The sequence below is a fragment of the Nerophis lumbriciformis genome, linkage group LG12 (genome assembly GCF_033978685.3).
Source record: "Nerophis lumbriciformis linkage group LG12, RoL_Nlum_v2.1, whole genome shotgun sequence".
Classification (NCBI taxonomy): Eukaryota; Metazoa; Chordata; class Actinopteri; order Syngnathiformes; family Syngnathidae; genus Nerophis; species Nerophis lumbriciformis.
In genome coordinates this window covers 33,553,706-33,575,120 of record NC_084559.2, presented here as the reverse complement: position 1 = coordinate 33,575,120, position 21,415 = coordinate 33,553,706, and the positions used below count along the sequence as shown (strand labels likewise).

The following is a 21,415-nucleotide window of genomic DNA, read 5'->3' as shown; positions in this document are numbered from 1 at the left end:
GAAAAAACAAGTCCATGTCAGAAAACCAACTGAACTGCAGCAATTTTGTCAAGAGGAGTGGTCAAAAATTCAACCAGAAGCTTGCCAGAAGCTTGTGGATGGTTATCGAAAGCGCCTTATTGCAGTGAAACTTGCCAAGGGACATGTAACCAAATATTAACATTGCTGTATGTATACTTTTGACCCAGCAGATTTGGTCACATTTTCAGTAGACCCATAATAAATTCATAAAAGAACCAAACTTCATGAATGTTTTTTGTGACCAACAAGTATGTGCTCCAATCACTCTATCACAAAAAAACAAGAGTTGTAGAAATTATTGGAAACTCAAGACAGCCATGACATTATGTTCTTTATAAGTGTATGTAAACTTTTGACCACGACTGTATGTATTAAATTAGCTGGAGACAAAATATTTGATTTATAAGGAATAGTTCCTACTTTGCAATAATTAATCTATCGCGGTCATGCCCAGAACCAAAAAACAACGATGAACAAGGGACGACTGTATACACTGTATATGTGTGTATGTATGTAAGTGAATGTGCCCTTTCTCCATTTCTCTTTACTATAGAAAAACTACAAAAAAATCATTATGAATATTACAACTAATCACTATTCTGTATATTTTCTTCTTTTTTAATATATTTTGTTGTTCAGTCTACGCCCAACTTTTCATTTAGTGGTACATCTGACAATGCATGCACAATCCTACTATTGCGCACCATTGTTTCTTGTCTGTGTGCTTTGTATTTTAGGATCCTCCCCACTTTTGTAAACATGCACGTCATTGAAATAAAGTTAAACATTTTTTTTAAAACTTTACAAGCAATCATTTGAAAAAACAAAGAAACAACTTGGTGTCGAAGCCAGGATGTAATAAGTATAAGCGACTGAAGAGGGCGAACTATCCCGCCTGAAAACGTCTCTGTGTAACACTGAAAGTCTTCCCCGGATAAACTGGAAACAGTAACACGCAACAGGTGTTTCCGGTGAGCGGGTTTGGTCATGTCTGCCAGAAAGCCTCGCTCGGTGGCGAACCCTTTGGAGTCTGCCATCACTTCACCGAGTGAGAGGATACTAAAAGAATGTCACAGTTTGTATGTCGACAGCGAAAACGGTAAATAATAACGACAAAAACTAAGTCGCCTAGTGTGAGTTTTGCCATACAAGGAACTAACGGTGGTAGAGAGGACCTATAATAACTTTAGGCTCGGTTACAAATATGCCCCGCGGGTGCTTAAATGTGCTGTGTATAATCAAAATGTCTCTTAAATGTTCGTGAAAATCTGTAGTGATATGTCACTGCAGCTGTCTGTCAGTATATATGGTATTTGACATTGGACACTCACTGCTCCTCTTCAGTGACTGTCACAAGTTGTACTTAGGTGGGAATCCTAAATTGTATCACACACTTGTGTTAGTCAGGATGGAAAACGTGTCACTTTTCTGCATTAAGCAATGAAACATTATATTTTTAAGTACCAATGATTGTCACACACACACACTAAGTGTGGTGAAATTATCCTCTGCATTTGACCCATCACCCTTGATCACCCCCTGGGAGGTGAGAGGAGCAGTGAGCAGCAGCGGCGGCTGCGCTCGGGAATCATTTCGGTGATTTAACCCCCAATTCCAACCCTTGATGCTGAATGTCAAGCAGGGAGGTAATGGGTCCCATTTTTATAGTCTTTGGTATGACTTGTCCGGGGTTTGAACTCATGACCTACCGATCTCAGGGCGGACATGTGTTCTTCCCTCCAGCAACTACCCTTTGACTACATTGGGGACATTTTTGTCCTTTTTTGTTTTGGCCATCATTCTGGTTCTGTTACTCCAGTGGTGTCAAACGTAGGGCCCGAGGGCTGGATCAGGCCCGCGAACAGGTTTTATCCGGCCCGCGGGATGAGTTTGCTAAGTATAAAAATGACCCTGAAATTGTTGAATGAAAGAAACAGCTGTTATAAATGTGTCCACTGGATGTCACAATAGCAATTATTTGTATTTTTGTAGATGGAGCTACATATGTACAAAATAAACCCCATGATGTTAGTACATCAGTCGAGGAAAATGATCAAACTACATAAACCACATACTGTAATTTGATTTTGATATCATTTTTGTAATATCTTGATAGATTGAAAATTAACACTAATGAGTTGACTGATGTACATTATCACATAATTTATTCTGAAAATATAAATAACGACAAATAAAGATAGAATACTATTAACCGCAAAATGTAGGTGTAAAAAAACCCAACAACATCATGATTTGTACATTTTCAGATTGTGCTTGTTCTATTTTTAAACAAATACAATAGAATGCCTTTTATTGTCACTATACACAGGTACAATGAGATTAAAAGCAACTCCAGTATCAGTGCGACAGTCTGCAAATATGCAAAACATAGGAAGAAAAAGAAAAGTTGTGCAAAAGGAGGTGAGGTGCACAGTCCAGTCCTAAGAAAGAAAGTTCAGAATGTGTTGTTTACAGGAATAAATATTATACTATATACATTGTGGTTGGAAAGTAAAAATTGCACACAGAGAGGTGCTAAACCATAAAATCAGTGCCTATGAGAGTTCACCGTGGTTATGGCTTTAGGGAAATCCACAATCTGAATGCTCCTGTAAATGTATATAGTATAATACTTATTCCTGTAAACAACACATTCTGAACATTCGTTCTCAGGACTGGACTGTGCACCTTACCTCCTTTTGCACTATTTTTCTTTCTTTTCAGAATCAAAATAGTTTTTATTGCCATTGTTTGAGAACGGTTTCACAAACTAGGAATTTTTCTTGGTGCAATCGTGCAACATAAAACACATATAACACAGATTTGGTAATAAAAAGAGCTGTAACTGAGCTATCAGATCTTGTTATTGTTCATGTGCCTGATGGCCTGAGGGGGAAAAACTGTTCAGGTGGCGAGAGGTGTGGGTCTGGATGGACCGTAGTCTCCTGCCTAAGGGGAGAGGGGAGAATAGTTTGTGTCCAGGGTGAGAAGAGTCAGCTGTGATCCGACCCACACGCCTCCTGGTCCTGGAAGAGAACAGGTCCTGGAGGGATGGGAGCTTGCAGCCAACTACCTTCTCAGCAGCACGTACGATGCGCTGCAGTCGATGCTTATCCTGGACTGTGGCGCCGGGGAACCACACGGTGATGGAGGAGGTGAGGATGGACTCGATGCTGGCTGAGTAAAACTGCACCAGCATCTCGGTCGGCACCTTAAGTTTCCTCAGCTGCCGCAGGAAGTACATCCTCTGTTGGGCCTTCTTGATGAGGGAGCTGATGGTCGGCTCCCACTTGAGGTCCTGGGTGATGGTGGTGCCCAAGAAACAGAAGGAGTCCACAATGGAGACGGGGGTGGGAGAGTCAATCAGGGTGAGGGGGGGATGGTGGGGCTGTGATTTTCCTGAAGTCCATGATCATCTCCACGGTTTTCTGGGCGTTCAGCTCCAGGTTGTTGAGGCTGCACCAGGACGCCAGCCGGTCCACCTCTCTCCTGTAGGCGGACTCATCGCCCCCAGAGATGAGCCCGATGAGGGTAGTGTCATCCGCAAACTTGAGCAGCTTTACAGACTGGTGACTGGAGGTGCAGCAGTTTGTATACAGGGAGAAGAACCAGGGGGAAAGTACACAGCCCTGAGGAGTACTAGTGTTTGTGGTTCGACTGTCCGAGACAATCTTCCCCAGCCGCACGTGCTGTCTTCGGTCTGTAAGGAAGTCATTGATCCAACTGCAGAGGGAGTCGGGCACGCTGAGCTGGTAGAGCTTGTCTCGTAGCAGTCCAGGGAGGATGGTGTTGAAGGCAGAGCTGAAGTCCACAAACAGGATCCTAGCGTAGGTTCCTGGGGAGTCCAGATGCTCCAGGATGAAGTGGAGGGCCAGGTTCACTGCATCATCCACAGACCTGTTGGCTCTGTAGGCGAACTGCAGTGGGTCCAGGAGGGGGGCAGTGATGTCCTTGAGGTGGGACAGGACCAAGCGCTCAAAGGACTTCATGACCACAGACGTCAGCGCAACCGGCCTGTAGTCATTAAGTCCTGGGATCTGTGCTTTCTTGGGGACAGGGACAATGGTGGAGGTCTTAAAGCAGGACGGCACGCGGCATAGCTCCAGAGAGGTGTTAAATATGTCAGTGAAGACAGAAGCCAGCTGGTCCGCACTGTGTCTGAGAGGAAAGGGGGAGACACCATCCGGCCCGGGGGCCTTCCGCGTATTCAGCTTCAAGAACTGCCGGCGTACATCCTCCGCTTGGATGGAGAGGGCCTTTACAGTCTTGTGATGTTCTTGGAGTCCTGTGATGTCCTTGGAGTCCTTTAACTTCTTTAATGAAGTGCTGGCGTTGGTGGGGAGGGTGATTGTGGGGGGAGCAGAGCTTTGATGAGCTGGAGTCCGTTCATGACGACAGTAATGTGTGTTGAGGCCCTGAGCGAGAGTCCGGTCATTTAGGGCCTGGGGGGTTTTAGGCTTATAGTTCGTAAGGGTCCTTAGCCCTCTCCAAACGGCCGCAGAATCATTGGAGCGAAACTGTTCCTGTAGACGGTTAGAGTACACAGATTTAGCTTTCTCCACTTCCCTGTTGAAGTGGTAGTTCGCGTCTCTGTAGGTACTTCGGTCCCCGCTTCTCCACGCAGCCTCCTTTTTCTTGCGCAGCTGTCGGAGCTTGGGTGTGAACCAGCGCTTGTCGTTGTTATAACAAGCCCTAGTGCGCGTTGGAATGATGCGCGCCTCATCGAACTGAATGTCTGAGGTCACAGTGTCCGTACACTCGTCCAGATTGTTCGTGGCCGCTCCAATTGCCTCCCAGTTTGTCGTCTCCCAACATGCACGCAGCTCTTCCACTGACTCGGCGGTGAAACACTTAATGGTCTCATAACAGGTTTAGCCAGTTTCAGTCTCTGTCTGTATGAAGGGATTAAGTGCACCATCACGTGATCTGATAGTCCAAGAGCAGCGCGCGGGACTGCATGAAAAGCCTTGCTTATTGTAGTGTAGCAGTGATCCAAAGTGTTCTCCTCTCTGGTCGGGCATTTAATAAACTGCCTATACTTGGGTAATTCCTGGCTCAAATTTCCCTTGTTAAAGTCACCAAGCACGATAACAAGAGAGTCCGGAAAAGACCGTTCCACATGTAAGATCTGGTCTGCAAGCGTGCGCTGAGCGTCACGCACGTCCGCGCCGGGCGGTATGTAAACAGCCACCAGAATGAATGAAATGATCTCACGCGGTGAGTAAAAGGGCTTACAGTGAATGAAAATATATTCCAGAGAAGGAGAGCAGTGTTTGGATATCACTGTCACGTCTGTACACCAGCTGTTGTTGATAAAGAAGCAGACTCCACCGCCTCTTTTTTTGCTGGAGAGCGCCGCGTTTGGTCCGCGCGGAGAAGATGAAAGCCCTCCAGTTGAACCGAACTGTCCGGGACACTCGCGCTCAGCCATGTCTCCGTGAAGCACAACACACAAGATGAGGAAAAGTCCTTGTTTCTTCTCATCAGCAATGCTAGCTCGTCCATCTTGTTGGCAAGTGAGCGGACGTTGGAAAAAAAGATGCCTAGTAGAGGCAAGCGTAATCCCCGTCCGCGAAGACGGACAAGAGCGCCCGCTCGCTTCCCTCTTCGGTGCGGTCTCCCTCTTTTGATCACAGAATGGACCAAATCCGCAGCTGACGCTAAGCTGACCGGTAATAAGTCCATAGGGATGATGGATCTGATGTTCAGTAGCTCTTCGCGGGTGTAAGAGCACCCGGACACACAATTTACGCACAAAAACAAACAAAACAGAGCGCACAAGAGCACCGAGGCAGCCTTCATCGGCGCCATGATGATGCGTAACTTAACTGCCAGTTTTTCTACCGTGAAAACAAATGTATCGTTTTTCCATTTACAGTATTACACCGTTAAAAACAAGATTTTACAGTAAAAATATGGCAGCTCAGTCAACAGAATTTTAACACAAAAAAATAGTAGTTTTTTTCAATGAATTAATATGCTGTAAAGAACACCGTAAAATATATTGTCATTTTTATTAATTTGATGGGTAGTTTGCTGTAAAATCATAAGTCAAGCAGATATTTAAGTATTTATTTTTATTTAGACCAAAAATGTTTGGAAAGTATTATAATATACTGTAATATTTGTTGCAACAATGGATACTATTAAAGTTTAAAAGGCATGCTATTTCAAGCAGTACATATATTTTTTCTATCAAAATGAAAAAAATCCATTACATTTAGTGAAAAAATATTAAGTACTTTGTTGACACATCATTTCCAGGTGTTTGCGGACCAGATAAAATGATGTCGCGGGCCAGATCTGGCCCTCGGCCCTTGAGTTTGACACCTGTGGACTATAGTATATGTGCAGTACTGCATTTTTTTCCAAAAATGAATACCTGAAATTAATAAAATGCATGTTTATATTGTGTAATGGCAGCGCGATTAAAAAATGTGTATAATGGGAGTGAATGGCAACATTTATGTCAAAGAGAGCATCGGAGACACTGCAAAAAAATTGAACAGTGTATCAAAAATATACATATTTTTGTTAATCTGATGTATATTTATGCCTGATCTTTTAAAACAGCCAACCAACATTTATTATATAAAAAAAAAAAAAAAAAAATTATATATATATATATATATATATATATATATATATATATATATATATATATATATATATATATATACAGGTATATATATATATATATTTTTTAAATTACATTTACAGGGTATCCATCCATCCATCTTCTTCCGCTTATCCGAGGTCGGGTCGCGGGGGCAGCAGCCTAAGCAGGGAAGCCCAGACTTCCCTCTCCCCAGCCACTTCGTCCAGCTCTTCCCGGGGGATCCCGAGGCGTTCCCAGGCCAGCCTGGAGACATAGTCTTCCCAGCATGTCCTGGGTCTTCCCCGTGGCCTCCTACCGGTCGGACGTGCCCTAAACACCTCCCGAGGGAGGCGATCGGGTGGCATCCTGACCAGATGCCCAAACCACCTCATCTGGCTCCTCTCGATGTGGAGGAGCAGCGGCTTTACTTTGAGCTCCCCCCGGATGACAGAGCTTCTCACCCTATCTCTAAGGGAGAGCCCTGCCACCCGGCGGAGGAAACTCATTTCGGCCGCTTGTACCCGTGATCTTGTCCTTTCAGTCATAACCCAAAGCTCATGACCATAGGTGAGGATGGGAACGTAGATCGACCGGTAAATTGAGAGCTTTGCCTTCCGGCTCAGCTCCTTCTTCACCACAACGGATCGATACAGCGTCCGCATTACTGAAGATGCCGCACCGATCCGCCTGTCGATCTCACGATCCACTCTTCCCTCACTCGTGAACAAGACTCCGAGGTACTTGAACTCCTCCACTTGGGTCAGGGTCTCCGCCCCAACCCGAAGATGGCATTCCACCCTTTTCCGGGCGAGAACCATGGACTCGGACTTGGAGGTGCTGATTCTCATCCCAGTCGCTTCACACTCGGCTGCGAACCGATCCAGCGAGAGCTGAAGATCCTGGCCAGATGAAGCCATCAGGACCACATCATCTGCAAAAAGCAGAGACCTAATCCTGCAGCCACCAAACCAGATCCCCTCAACGCCTTGACTGCGCCTAGAAATTCTGTCCATAAAAGTTATGAACAGAATCGGTGACAAAGGGCAGCCTTGGCGGAGTCCAACCCTCACTGGAAACGTGTCCGACTTACTGCCGGCAATGCGGACCAAACTCTGACACTGATCATACAGGGAGCGGACCGCCAAAATCAGACAGTCCGATACCCCATACTCTCTGAGCACTCCCCACAGGAATTCCCGAGGGACACGGTCGAATGCCTTCTCCAAGTCCACAAAACACATGTAGACTGGTTGGGCAAACTCCCATGCACCCTCAAGGACCCTGCCGAGAGTATAGAGCTGGTCCACAGTTCCACGACCAGGACGAAAACCACACTGTTCCTCCTGAATCCGAGGTTCGACTATCCGGCGTAGCCTCCTCTCCAGTACACCTGAATAGACCTTACCGGGAAGGCTGAGGAGTGTGATCCCACGATAGTTAGAACACACCCTCCGGTTCCCCTTCTTAAAGAGAGGAACCACCACCCCGGTCTGCCAATCCAGAAGTACCGCCCCTGATGTCCACGCGATGCTGCAGAGTCTTGTCAACCAAGACAGCCCCACAGCATCCAGAGCCTTAAGGAACTCCGGGCGGATCTCATCCACCCCCGGGGCCTTGCCACCGAGGAGCTTTTTAACTACCTCAGCAACCTCAGCCCCAGAAATAGAAGAGCCCACCACAGATTCCCCAGGCACTGCTTCCTCATAGGAAGACGTGTTGGTGGGATTGAGGAGGTCTTCGAAGTATTCCCTCCACCGATCCACAACATCCGCAGTCGAGGTCAGCAGAACACCATCCTCACCATACACGGTGTTGATAGTGCACTGCTTCCCCTTCCTGAGGCGGCGGATGGTGGTCCAGAATCGCTTCGAAGCCGTCCGGAAGTCGTTTTCCATGGCCTAAACAATGGGTAAAACAATGAAAATGCAATATTTTTTTAATCTGGACTCAAGTTGAATAAATTTAATACATTTTTAAAATGTGTTAAATCTGCATCAAAACCTAAGTTTGTTGTTACTTGAGGTGGGAAATTTTGGGCATCTCACAATTTAATTACGAGTACGATTCAGTAGCTACAATTTTATTATAAATACAATATTCAGGAATGTTTAATATATTGCATATTAATATTATATTGTATATTTTTATTAAGTTATAAAGGTGTTATATTTAATTGTTAACTATATATATAAAGGACTCCTCCTTTGGCTACAGAATCATTCCCAGTTTTTGGATGTTAGTGCAAATAGACTAAACTTCTGAGAACTGTGGACGTCTGCTAAGTGATAAAATAAATAAACGTTCCTTCTTGGCAAGCAGATTTAATTTGATTTAATTAGATTTAATTTTCTTTGCCTTCTAAAACCACAGAATATTCCGACACGTTGCCCGTAATCGCTATAAACCTGCGGCTCAAAGACGTGTGTCATCTATCTACTCAATTATACTGTATCTATGGCTGAAAGTGTTGCTGGCCCGCTACTTCACATTCAAAATAGCTTAGCGCGCCTTGGTTAGCATGTTCTCCTCTTCTCCTGCCTCCTCTGTGTGTCCGTACTGAATCTGCATTTTAGAACCGTCTGTATTACTTTACTTAACATTTGTAAATAATCGATATTTGGACATTTGTCCATCAATTCAGCATGTCCATAGTCTAATCGTGATGCATCAGAGAATCGATCATTTGCCCCCCTAGGGTTGTTACATTATCAGAAGCAGCAAGAAATTAATTCATGTCATCATTCAAGTTTAGGGTGAATCATTGCATATACAGTACAGGGCTTAATCATATCCCAGCTCACGACTGTGAAAGTTTTTGTATATGTTAATAACATGTTCAAGATGTTCTCTCATTACCTGTTTTATCAATCAGCTTGCATTCAAAACCCCTAAGTTTTACATGACCTGTTTACTACATGTGTATGATGTGTATTATCTAGGCCTGGTAAAGATTGCCAGCAGCCTAGGAGTACGCCTTCTTCCTCCCAGAAAGAAGATTATTGTGATGATCATGGGGAACCATTCTGCAGGAAAAAGCTCCTTCATCAACTGGTACGATAATCCAGTCAAAATGTTTACATGCCGTATATTAATCTGATTTCTCCAATACAATACTTTTTTTCTTCTGTTTTTCATGAATAACATTCAATAGACTGTATAAAACATTGTGTATCTTCAAAAAATGCTACACTATCATTGAGAATATCGGATGCATTCACTCTCATTTTAGGTATGTTGAGGAGCATATCCAAAAAACTGGTGTTGCCATTGAAACGCAGGGCTTCACATTCATCACAAGTGGGCGTAAAAGAGAATCATTGACGGTAAGAAGAAGTGTATGCTACTTTCAAGTAGGAAGGAATGCTACCATGCAGTTTGGTGTTTGTGTGAAATTCGGATGTCCCTTGTGAAGGTTGATCTATTCATTATTGGCTTGTTTGCAAGCACATCTCCTTTGGCATGTTAGGGCCAACCAGTGGCCACATACAGACAGACATACACGCACACAAAATACAAGGAGTAACTAAAACAAAAAAACACAGTGAACCTTTGTTGAAACAATCTACATTTCAATTTTAAATTGTTTTTTTTCCCATAGTAAATAATAACAATAGCTCGAATTTGTTCCACTGTCAAACCATTGCCACCATAAGATGTTGATTAACTGACTGGTTAAAGTAAATTTTTAATATTCTTACCTGTACATGTGTAATAGTACATTAAACTGTCATTGGTTTCACCCTATCATGACATTTTCTTTAGTTTCTACATTATGTCATTGTTTCCTGCATTTTCCTTGTATTTTGTGTTGATTTCCGATCAAGAGCTATATTCCCTTCTGTTTTTCCTACTCTACTCTACTCTACTCTACTCTACTCCAGAGCAGGAACTCTAAACTTTTTCTATCATGGTCTACATACAGAAACATGAAAGAATACGGTCTATTAAACAAAATTGTTATCTTAGCCTTTGTGTTATAGGTAAGTAACTACGTATAATATAGTTGTTAGCGTTGTTGGTAGGGTTTGGCATCGTTTTTATTCAAACAATTCCAATACCGATTTCTCGTTCGGGTTCTTAACCATTCTCGATTCTGATGGGAACTGTACTTTTTTGGGAATTTTGCCTATCAATCACAGTCCTTATGAGAGACAAGAACACGTCTTTTTTAATGCATTCTAACTTATGAATAAATTTCCGCTAACAATGGAGTCAAAGGAAGCTCCACTATTGACCTATAGATCTGAATATTAACCAAGTATTAGCGATATTGTTTTTATAAGGGCTAACATGAAGGATCTATTTTTTAGCAGTACATTGATCACAGAGCGATAACTAGCTTATGCTGTTCTATTGACATTGTCAGCCGGTGTGCTGATACATCGCCTGTTAGCTGGTTAAAGTTAATTTTAGATTGTAAATATTGTAAATAATGCCTCTCGCTTGGATAGCAGAAAGCTGTAGCCATAAACTGAGAAGTTGGTAAACATTGACAGCATCGGAGTTGGCGAAAAAGACACGAAAAGATGATCAATTTACAACCACTTTTTTTTTTAAACCCTTCACGGGGCCTATAATTAATTCTTCATCTAAACGGGAAGATATAAACATCCCATCAGTCAGCATCCCAGTGAGAAAATATATTGTACAGTAAGTAAGTTTTATTATAGTTGTTTTCTCATGAAGTCTGCATGACTAGTAGTCAGTGTTGTTGTTGAAGGAAAAAGCAAATGTTATGCGTCTTCGAAATGAATGCGCCACCGTATACTTAAATTGACTAAAATACGTAAATATTGCGTCATTATGAATGTGCCTGTTACTACATTACATATATACTCACAGCGTGTATAGAAAATCTTAATGGAGGTGTTTGGATGTTTTTTAGAGCGCTTTATAGGCGTAATAGAGCGACTCCCATTTGTTCCATTGTTAGCTGACCTTTGCCAACGTTTATTTACGACGTAGAATGCAACCCCCCCCCCAAAAAACCTGTGTTCTTGTCTTACATAAGGATTGTGAATGATAGGCAAAATTCCAACTATTGTGCATTTCTCCTTTAAAGTACAGTGCTAACCACTGTTCTTTTTGGATGAAATGGCCTCTATATTAACTACTGTAGACAAAAATGTCCCCTTGTAAAATAATAAACTAAATAATAATATAGAAATTCATTACCTGCTAACCTAGGTAGGAAAAATATTCACATCGACTGGTCTGATTGATGGAAATAGCTCAAACTATAATTCAAAAGAGACTATAGAACAATGTTATCAAATTTATTTATATACTTACTTACTTTTTCTTTTCTTGGGGCGTTTTGGTGTTTATGTTATTGCAATATTGTGTTGAGTGTTTATTTTTTATCATTTGTTTGCTGCCTCAAATTCCTCAATGTTAGCATATTTAATAGAATGTTGTTTTACTTAACCTGATTCTGACTGGTTGGACAAGAACAAGGTCGGTGCCGTGCGTCAAAGACGAATGGGGCACTAGGTGCAGGTACTCGCTGTTCCTCTTGCCTAAACGCCGAACTAAGTTGCAGAACAGGGAGATGATCAGGGGCACCAAAACAAGCTTGCTTGTTGCGTCATCGAGCTAGCTTACTTATCGCCACCGGTGTTCGCTCTCTGAGCCACAACGGTGACGGCTTTCTACTTTGCTCCTAATCATTTTTGGATGATTACAATCCGAACACTGTTAGTTCCGAACCAGTTGTAGTTCTAGGTTATTTATTAGTTGCCAGCGAGAAGGTATACTTTTGACGTGACGGGTGTAAACAGAGATCACAACATCGAAAGTATATTACCCGAGGGGGCGTGGCTACAGAATAGAGTCTTTGCATGCATGTTATAGAATTTTACATGACATGTTCAATGATAATAATGTTAGAAAATTGTCTATTTAAAAAAAATTATTCTGCACTAAATTACATGGGACAACCAAGTGTCAAAAAGAGCCAAAAGAGGTTGGTAGATGAGAATGAATCTAAAGGTCAAATACAGTGTAGAAATGCACCCTGTTGCAGGAAATGCTGTCTTGATTTTCAAAATGTTCTTTCGGGACATGCGTGGCAGCGCTTTGTGCCGATAGAAATATTCTTATTTCTTTGTCATTTTTCCTCTTTTTTTTCCTCAAAGGGTGCTTAAATGCCTGTAGTTGGCGGCTACTTCTTTGAAGGTGGCTGCTACTTCTTTTTCGTAAGTTCTTCTTTGTTGGTGCGGGTTATTTCTTCTTTGTTGGTGATGGCTATTTAATATTTGTTGGTGGTGCTTTTTCTGCTTTGTTGGCGAAAGCTATTTTTTGTAGGTGGCAGTTATTTCTTCTTCATTGGCCGCAGCTATTTGTTCTTCGTAGTTGGTGGCTATTTTTTTCTTCGTTGGTGGCGCTTTTTGTTCTTTGTTGGCGTTTGCTATTTTTTTTGTTCACGGCGGCTATTTCTTCTTTGTTGGTGGCGGCTATATCTTCTTTGTAGGTGGCAGCTGTTTCTTTTTCGTTAGTGGCGACTAGTTCTTCTTTGTTGGTGCCAGCCATTTCTTCTTCATTGGTGGCGGTTATTTCTTCTTTGTTAGCAGCAGCTATTTCTTCTTCGTTAGTGACGGCTATTTCTTGTTTGTTGGCGGTGGTTATTTCTGCTTTGTTGGTGACGGCTATTTCTTCTTTGTTTATTGAGGCTATTTCTTCTTCGTTGGTAGTGGCTATTTGTTTAAGTAGGGCATCGAAACTCGGAATCTAAATGAAAAAAATGTTAACAGTTCAATGAGAATTGGAATGTTAGTCCTGGTTCCTATCGGTGTTCGATGCCCAAGCATAGTTATATATAATAGATCTCATTCATAATGAATTCATTTACATTTCAGAACATGTCAAGGGCCCATAAAAATAGTTGTTGGCCAAGAAAGGCCCCAGGCCTCACTTTGAACACCCCTGGCTTCGGGCGCTACTCTCCACACCTGTCTCTTAGGCAATCAGGCTCCAGATTAATGAGTTTGGTTTATAGCACCCAGACACTGGTTCATTATCTTCCGTACGTCACTGTGCAGTTAGGTTGTGTCCCTTACGTTTTTGGATTTTCTCATTCCGAGCTGGAAGTTTTATTAATCACCTGTGGTTCAAGCTGGTGCTACTGCAGTTATCACTAATAAGAGGACCTTTTACCAGCTCTTCACCTGCCGTTTCTGCATCCTGAGGTCATTTCATAAACGACAAGCCTTAACAGCTGCATTTAATGACATGCTCCTCACATTTCTTTTTTAAATTTTTACATTTGACCAGACTTTTACGTCTTCAATATAAATCCATGTATCAATCTGCCATTGCCATGGGTATCCGAGAGACACTATTGTCCAGTCTACTTTTCATCTTAAGTGAGACTTCTTTAAACTTACTTATTGCTTCTCTCCGTGATGTTCTACATCATAGGAAATTTTGGCCATAAAAGGAGACAGACGCCACAATGTTACTAGTTTAAACAGTTTGCTATCCCCATTGAGAAATACCTAATTCACACAAACAGTCTCTTTACATGGAATAGGGATGTTCTGATTAGGGTTTTATGCTGCCGATTCCAAAACTGATCATCAATGAGTGAGATGGCCGATACCGATACCAATAACATGTATTAACTGTAAATTTTTCAATGTATTTTTTGTTGAGAAGTATTGACAGTTAAACTATCAACACAATGTTTAAACTAGTTCCTTATTCTCTTCCTCTGTACGTAACATGTTCAGCCTCGTCCTCCAGTGTTAATGGTACTTGATAATGATACTTAAGATACAAAGAAATGCAGTAACACAGGTGATTATTAATAGCTTAGAGGAGCAGCTTCACACTGTGTGCGGAGATACCTAATTGCTAGCTACTTTGTCAGCCGGCGGACCAAAAATAAATAGTGTCAGCCAGAGGAGATCGGCAGTTGTGCTGGGCAATAAAATGCATTAATCGGCAACGGCGATCACATAGTTTTTCTGTAAAATCTCACAGACTAAGCAGGAACCTACATTCTCTGCAGATATTCTCCTGCTCTGATTTCAGAGAGAAAGACGAGTACATTATATTGCAAGCACTCTAAAGAGAGCAGACTTGCTGCTGAGGAAACTACTAAGTATCAATTCTCTCCTCCTCTTCCTTTTTTCACAGGGGAATGCAACACTACATCTCTACCCCCATTTTAGACCACTCCTTGAGTTCAAAGGTAAGCCTTTTACCATAAAGATAACCGCTCATTTTGGATCCCCACATTAGCACCATGCTCTGACGTGGTCCATTGTTAAAGATAATATATGTGATTACTTATTGTCACAGACACAAAAAGACAATTAATTTTACTGTGCAAAGTAAAGACTTTTATCACATTAGTTCATCAGTGCGTATGTCTTTTGTCACACAATGCTTCCTCGTAAATCGTGTATAAACCGCAATCATGCCTGAGTCATCCAATGACATCAAATGCACATCAGTACTATTTGTCCCTGACATGATTATGACGGAATCGCTCTGATTAGCATCAGTCTTCTAAGACAATTGTTATTCCTGCATCGGCAGTGGTCTTGAGGCTGGGGATGACAAGCTGCTCGTGTCTGGGTGTGTCTGCCGTGGGGAGGCAGTGGCAGGGATGCAGAGATGTCCGGGGGGTGGGGTGCGGTAGGGGGAGTCTGTGCATTGATGTATGCCTGTGCAGTGGGAATGAAGGTTCACTGGGTGCTGGCAGTATGGTGTGAGTCACAGCAGGGCGGTGGAGGCAGGAGGAGCTGCCGAGAAATGTCCGAGCCATTAGAGACAGCACAGCTCTGCTTCTGTGGACCCGGAACCTCGCCGGATCGGCTCTGGAATACAAGGATGCTTTTTTTGTGTTTTTTTTTTTACTTTAAACGTGGTGCCGCCGCTTGGAAACGCTCTATAAGAGGCATTTGTCCGCCTTGCAGAAAAACTGAAGATGACTCATCAGAAATGCTGTATAGCTCCTTACATAAAAGGCAGCTTATTATTCAGTTGTGGGATATCCTTTAAAGTCTTATCACTAGTCGTCATCTCAGGAGTTTTAATAGCAGATTTTTAAGGTTTTCTCTAAATTCTAAGAAGTGATCTTCCCTTCGTCATTACAGGATCATACGCAGGATCTACTTCGGGAAACTTAGCACCAATTGTCGAGATTCTGCTCTCTAAGGTGTTGCTGTGGGAATCAATTCAATATTTTATATTAGTGTCAACCATATTTTAGGCTTCTGGACTTACCTTGACACGAGTGTCTTATATGTCAAAGGAACAGCTTCGTGCAGAATGTAGGGAGGCAACGATTAACCAGTTTTGCTATTAACAGTTAATATAAAAGTCAGTTATTTAATCGCAAAAGCCCCACTACACTGTGTGTTTCAGTCCTCTTCACTATAAGCGGAAATTATGTTATGTTATTTTCGACACATGTACCAAACTAGACAAAGTTACACCAGCGGTGCACACGCTTATTTGCACTTATCAAGAGAGACGCTAGTATGCTACATTAGCTAAAGTCAGCAGTGTGATAACATTTCGGGTACTTAAAAAATTACAATTGAGGACAGTGGCTCACTCATTTGCAAAACATGCCGAAATAAATTACCGGCTAAAGTGTCTAATACATCCAATATGGTGCAGCATTTGTGGCATCACCACCCAGCTTTACCCGGCATAGCAAAGGTAAGACATAATAACTGAGTTAAATTATGTTAGTGGCAAGTTACTTATTGAAGAATTGATTTGGTAAAGAGTTAAATATAGAAGTGTCACTCACAACAGGTACCTCAGTGAGGTACCTCAGTGTTGAGTCAGTTCAGTGTAAACAAACAGCAACAGGTTCTCCTGTCAGTGGCTTCATCCAGTGACATTTAACGTTAGATGAATTTGTGTTGAATAAACGATAGGCATTGTAAATTAATATAGCAAGTGTAAAACACTAACACAACATAAATAGCTTGTAGGATAACCACACTATGCAATTGCATTGAATTATGTGCATTCCAGTTATTATTAACACAGTATTACATAGATTATTAAAAATGACAAAAAGGCATTAATGACAGTTGATGACAATAACACTTGAGTTTATGAGTAAACATTTTTCCACGGGATCAATAAAGTTAATCTTAGTCTTATAGCTAATACAATAATAATACTTGTTTATATTTATTATTTTGTACTGTTATTATAATGTTATTAATAGATTACTGTTGTTTCTGACAGTAATAAATAACATCAAAATGGCTAGTGTCTGGGATTTTATAATTTTTTTGTTGTGAAATTAATCTATACCTAAAATGTGTAGCTGTGGTTATTACTCCGACTATAATTGTACAGTAAAAAAATCTATAATTGTTGCATCCCTAGCAGAATACACCTCTTGGCTATGTGCTGTCTGATAGCTGCATTGATGTTGGCCTTGTTGATGTGAGAGCAACATAAGGGAATGCTAATTTTCCTTCCACATTGAGCATCTCCACTGTGTGCAGCACAAGGATGTGATTTGTGTTGCCTTCTGACACCTGCTACGCTCTGTAAAATACCCCTCAGTGTCATCATGTGTGTACGTGTGTGTGTGCGTGCGTGTGTGTGTGTCTGTGTTTGAAGAAAGAGAGTGGGTTTGTCAGTAGTGGCGTGCGGGAATGCGGCGGGTAGGTCTCAATAGTTGTCCTGTTCTGGTGGAAGTGTTGAAATCTCAAAGTGCGTTGCCTCACAGTCGTTCTTCACTGGCTAGCTTTATGTCCTAAGCTAAAGCTGCCAGTTGAAGAGCTGTTGTGTGTAACCATGACAACAGACCTCTCCACACCAGGGGATGGGGAAGGGGGGGAACTGTGACTTGGCAAATTCGTGTACAGTATGTGTTAAAATTATCACCCATGTTTCTCTATGAATTCATTACTAGAGTAGTTGTTTTGTTTTGCTTTGTCCGATTTTGTCCATACTTGTTTTTAACTAGATGGCATGCATTTAAAAATACAAAGAAGTTGTCTTATTTTTTTATGTACACTACTTTAGTTTTTCCTATCTGGCTTGTGCAAAATGTATTTCAATAATTTGATTTGAATGGAATTCTCTCCATTGCAGAGGATTTTCAACTGTAACTGGAGGAAGTGGAATGAAAGTCATTGCCATTTAGAGTAATTCCCTTTATCCAAGTACTAGAAATAATTTGTCATGTGTCAGGAAGATTTTGGCTTAATTACTTAAATTAGTTTACAAACACTAAAGTTAACCTCATGTTCCCTCCATTTTGAGTACCCATTTGTAATATTCTTTTCACTTCAAAATGAACAAGAAATGAGACAAAATGTTGGTCAATGCAATAATTCATTTAATCAAATTTATCAATTGAGAGGCTTTCAAACAAATGTCCTGAAAGGGTTTGGCAACCATTTTGAGTTCTTGGATGAAGTAAAACATTGTAGCAAATAAGTATTTTTCTACTATTTTCCACAATTTCAAAGTTATAATTCATAAAAGTAAATGATCTGATTTATAGAACATATCTTTTTTCTTCATTTGCTGTAATTAAAATGTAATGTGTACAAGTATTAATATTTCTATAAGTTAAAGTTAAAGTACCAATGATTGTCACACACACACTCGGTGTGGCGAAATTATTCTCTGCATTTGACCCATCACCCTTGATCACCCCCTGAGAGGTAAAATATATGTACCAGTCATGTATGGAATATCGGATCCGTTTCCAGTGGGGGTTGGTCTCCGCCAGGGCTGCGCTCTGTCACCTATCCTGTTTGTGATTTTCATGGACAGGATTTCTAGGCAGAGTCGTGGCCATGGCGGAGAGGGTATACGTCTCGGGGGGCTAAAGGTTGCGTCACTGCTGTTTGCAGATGATGTGGTCCTGATGGCACCTTCGTTTCGTGACCTTCAGCTCTCACTGGATCGGTTCGCAGCCGAGTGTTCAGTGGCTGGAATGAGGATCAGCATCTCCAAATCTGAGGCCATGGTTCTCAGCAGGAAACAGATGGATTGTACAGTCCAGGTAGAGGACGAGACTCTGTCCCAGGTGGAGGAGTTTAAGTATCTTGGGGTCTTGTTCACGAGTGAGGGAAAGATGGAGAAGAAAATCAGCTTTAGAATCGGAGCAGCTGGGGCAGTATTGCAGTCTCTCTGCCACACTGTTGTGACGAAACGATAGCTGAGCCAGAAGGCAAAGTTCTCGGTCTACCGAGCTATCTACATTCCTACTCTCACCTATGGTCATGAAGTGTGGGTCATGACCGAAAGAATAAGATCGCGGATACAAGCGGCCGAAATGAGTTTCCTCAGAAGGGTGGCTGGCATCTCCCTTAGAGATAGGGTGAGAAGTTCAGTCACTCGAGAGAGACTCGGAGTAGAGCCGCTGCTCCTTCGCTTGGAAAGGAGCCAGTTCGGGCATCTCGTGTGGATGCCTCACGAGCGTCTCCCTAGGTAGGTCCTCGTTGCACGTCCCACTGGGAGGAGACCCCGCGGCAGGCCAAGGACCAGATGGGGGGATTACATCTCCTCTCTGGCCTGGGAACGCTTCGGGATTCCCCAGGAGGAAGTCGCTAATGTTGCTCTGGAGAGGGAAGTCTGGGGGTCTCTGCTGGAGCTGTTGTGCCCGTGACCCGATTCCAGATAAGCGGTTGAAGATGGATGGATGTATGGAATATACTATTCTGGAATACACCAACAATATTAATTGGGACTTCCTTGAATTTTGATTTTGAATTCGAATTGCAATTCTACTTTCTGTTTGCCACCTCTATTCAAATTCATAGAATAGATTGGAATTCGAGTGACATTCTCAATTTAATTCAGAACTTGGCACACACCTGTCTCTTGTTGTTTATCTCTGAAGAATACTTCTGTTGCACGTAATTTATGTGATATTTTCCTACTTCTGCATGCCTCACAAATTGTGTATTTTATATTACAGGTGTTATGGACTATCTATCTGCTGAGATATCCACCTCCAAGCAGAAGAAGTTCAGCCTTGTGACCTTCGTGGACACACCGGGCTTAGTGGATGGGGACATGATCTACCCTTTTAATGTTAACAGCGCCATCACATGGTTCGGTAAGTCCTCTGTATAGCGGCACACAGGCACTATATACTAGGGCTGCGAATCTTTGGGTGTCCCACGATTCGATTCAATATCGATTCTTGGGTCACGATTCGATTATAAATCGATTTTTTCGATTCAACGCGATTCTCGATTCAAAAACGATATTTTTCCGATTCAAAACAATTCTCTATTCATTCAATACATAGGATTTCAGCAGAATCTACCCCAGTCTGCTGACATGCAAGCAGAGTAGTAGATTTTTGTAAAAAGCTTTTATAATTATAAAGGACAATGTTTTATCAACTAATTGCAATAATGTAAATTTGTTTTAACTATTAAATGAACCAAAAATATGACTTATTTTATCTTTGTGAAAATATTAGACACAATGTGTTGTCAAGTTTATGAGATGCGATGAATGAACAATAGTGTCACAGCCACTGTGACACTATTGTTCTTTTTTTTTTTTTTTTTTTTTTTTTTTTTTTTATAAATGTCTAATGATAATGTCAATGAGGGATTTTTAATCACTGCTATGTTGAAATTGTTACTAATATTGATACTGTTGTTGATAATATTCATTTTTGTTTCACTACTTTTGGATTGTTCTGTGTCGTGTTTGTGTTTCCTCGCAATTGCTCTGTTTATTGCTTTTCTGAGCGTTGCTGGGTCGGTTTTGGTTTTGGAATTGGATTGCATTGTTATGTACCCCGCCTTCCGCCCGATTGTAGCTGAGATAGGCTCCAGCTCCCCCCGCGACCCCAAAGGGAATAAGCGGTAGAAAATGGATGGATGTTATGTACCCCGCCTTCCGCCCGATTGTAGCTGAGATAGGCTCCAGCGCCCCCCGCGACCCCAAAGGGAATAAGCGGTAGAAAATGGATGGATGGTATTGCTCTCTATTATTTTGTTGGATTGATTAAAAAAATAAAATAAAAATAAATAAATAGGTTTTTGAAAAATGGTTAATTCAAATCGATTTTTTCCCACACCCCTACTATATACTGTATATATTTTGTAAGGTTACACTGTTTCTTTGTTGTGCAGGAGAGCAGTCAGACCTGATATTTGTGTTCTTTGACCCAATGGGTCAGGCGCTGTGCAAGCGCACGCTGAACATTGTGGAGAAGCTGAGTGAGAAGTGTGGGGACAAGCTGTTGTTCTACCTCAGCAAAGCTGACGAAGCTGGAAAGGAAACCGATCGACAAGTGCGTAAGCTGATAGCGTGTTTTAACTTTGGTCATTTAAAAAAAAAGTCAACTAATCGATCCCAAAACAATTTTTATGTGCAGAGAGTGATGATGCAGATTGTCCAGGAATTGTGCCGCCGCCCAGGTCTCAACAAATGTGGTTTTGAAATGCCAACAATATATATCCCTAACCCGCAGAAGGTAAATATTCGCTCACATTCTTTACAATGCATGTACCCAAACCAGCTACAACATTTTGACTACTTTTACAATCTAATTATCAAATACAACAGGGGTGTATTTGTTTTTTATTGGCCCTCGACATGTTCTGAAAAATATAATAATTCATTAAAGTCATATTTTATATATAACACTACCAACTATTTGCTTAGTCACATACTGTATAACACAGAAGCGTACATAAATAATGTAGATTAATTTTAGATAAAATCTACAAAATTTATTGAAATGGCCCCACACATTCTTTTATTTTTCAGTATGTGGCCCTTGGTAAAAAAAAAAAAATATTGGACAATCCTGAAATACAAGAACTCTAT

At 41.6% G+C, this 21,415-nt stretch overlaps 1 protein-coding gene across 3 annotated transcripts in view; it reads left to right on the top strand.

Moving 5' to 3' along the window:
- The first annotated feature begins 944 nt into the window (after positions 1-944).
- Positions 945-21,415, top strand: part of LOC133623273 (uncharacterized) — a 31,167-nt gene continuing 10,696 nt past the window's right edge. The window contains exons 1-7 of one of the 3 annotated variants that reach the window (XR_009817868.1): positions 945-1,120; positions 9,559-9,670; positions 9,849-9,942; positions 14,759-14,813; positions 19,539-19,679; positions 20,716-20,876; positions 20,961-21,059. Coding sequence is in view for 2 of the 3 variants with exons in the window: in XM_061986424.2 (XP_061842408.1) it covers positions 1,009-1,120; positions 9,559-9,670; positions 9,849-9,942; positions 14,759-14,813; positions 19,539-19,679; positions 20,716-20,876; positions 20,961-21,059 (774 nt within the window). In the remaining variant the exon portion in view is untranslated. Of the gene's footprint in view, positions 1,121-9,558; positions 9,671-9,848; positions 9,943-12,756; positions 12,817-14,758; positions 14,814-19,538; positions 19,680-20,715; positions 20,877-20,960; positions 21,060-21,415 lie in introns of those variants that run through there. The other 2 variants (XM_061986424.2, XM_061986425.1) reach the window with 2 other exon arrangements.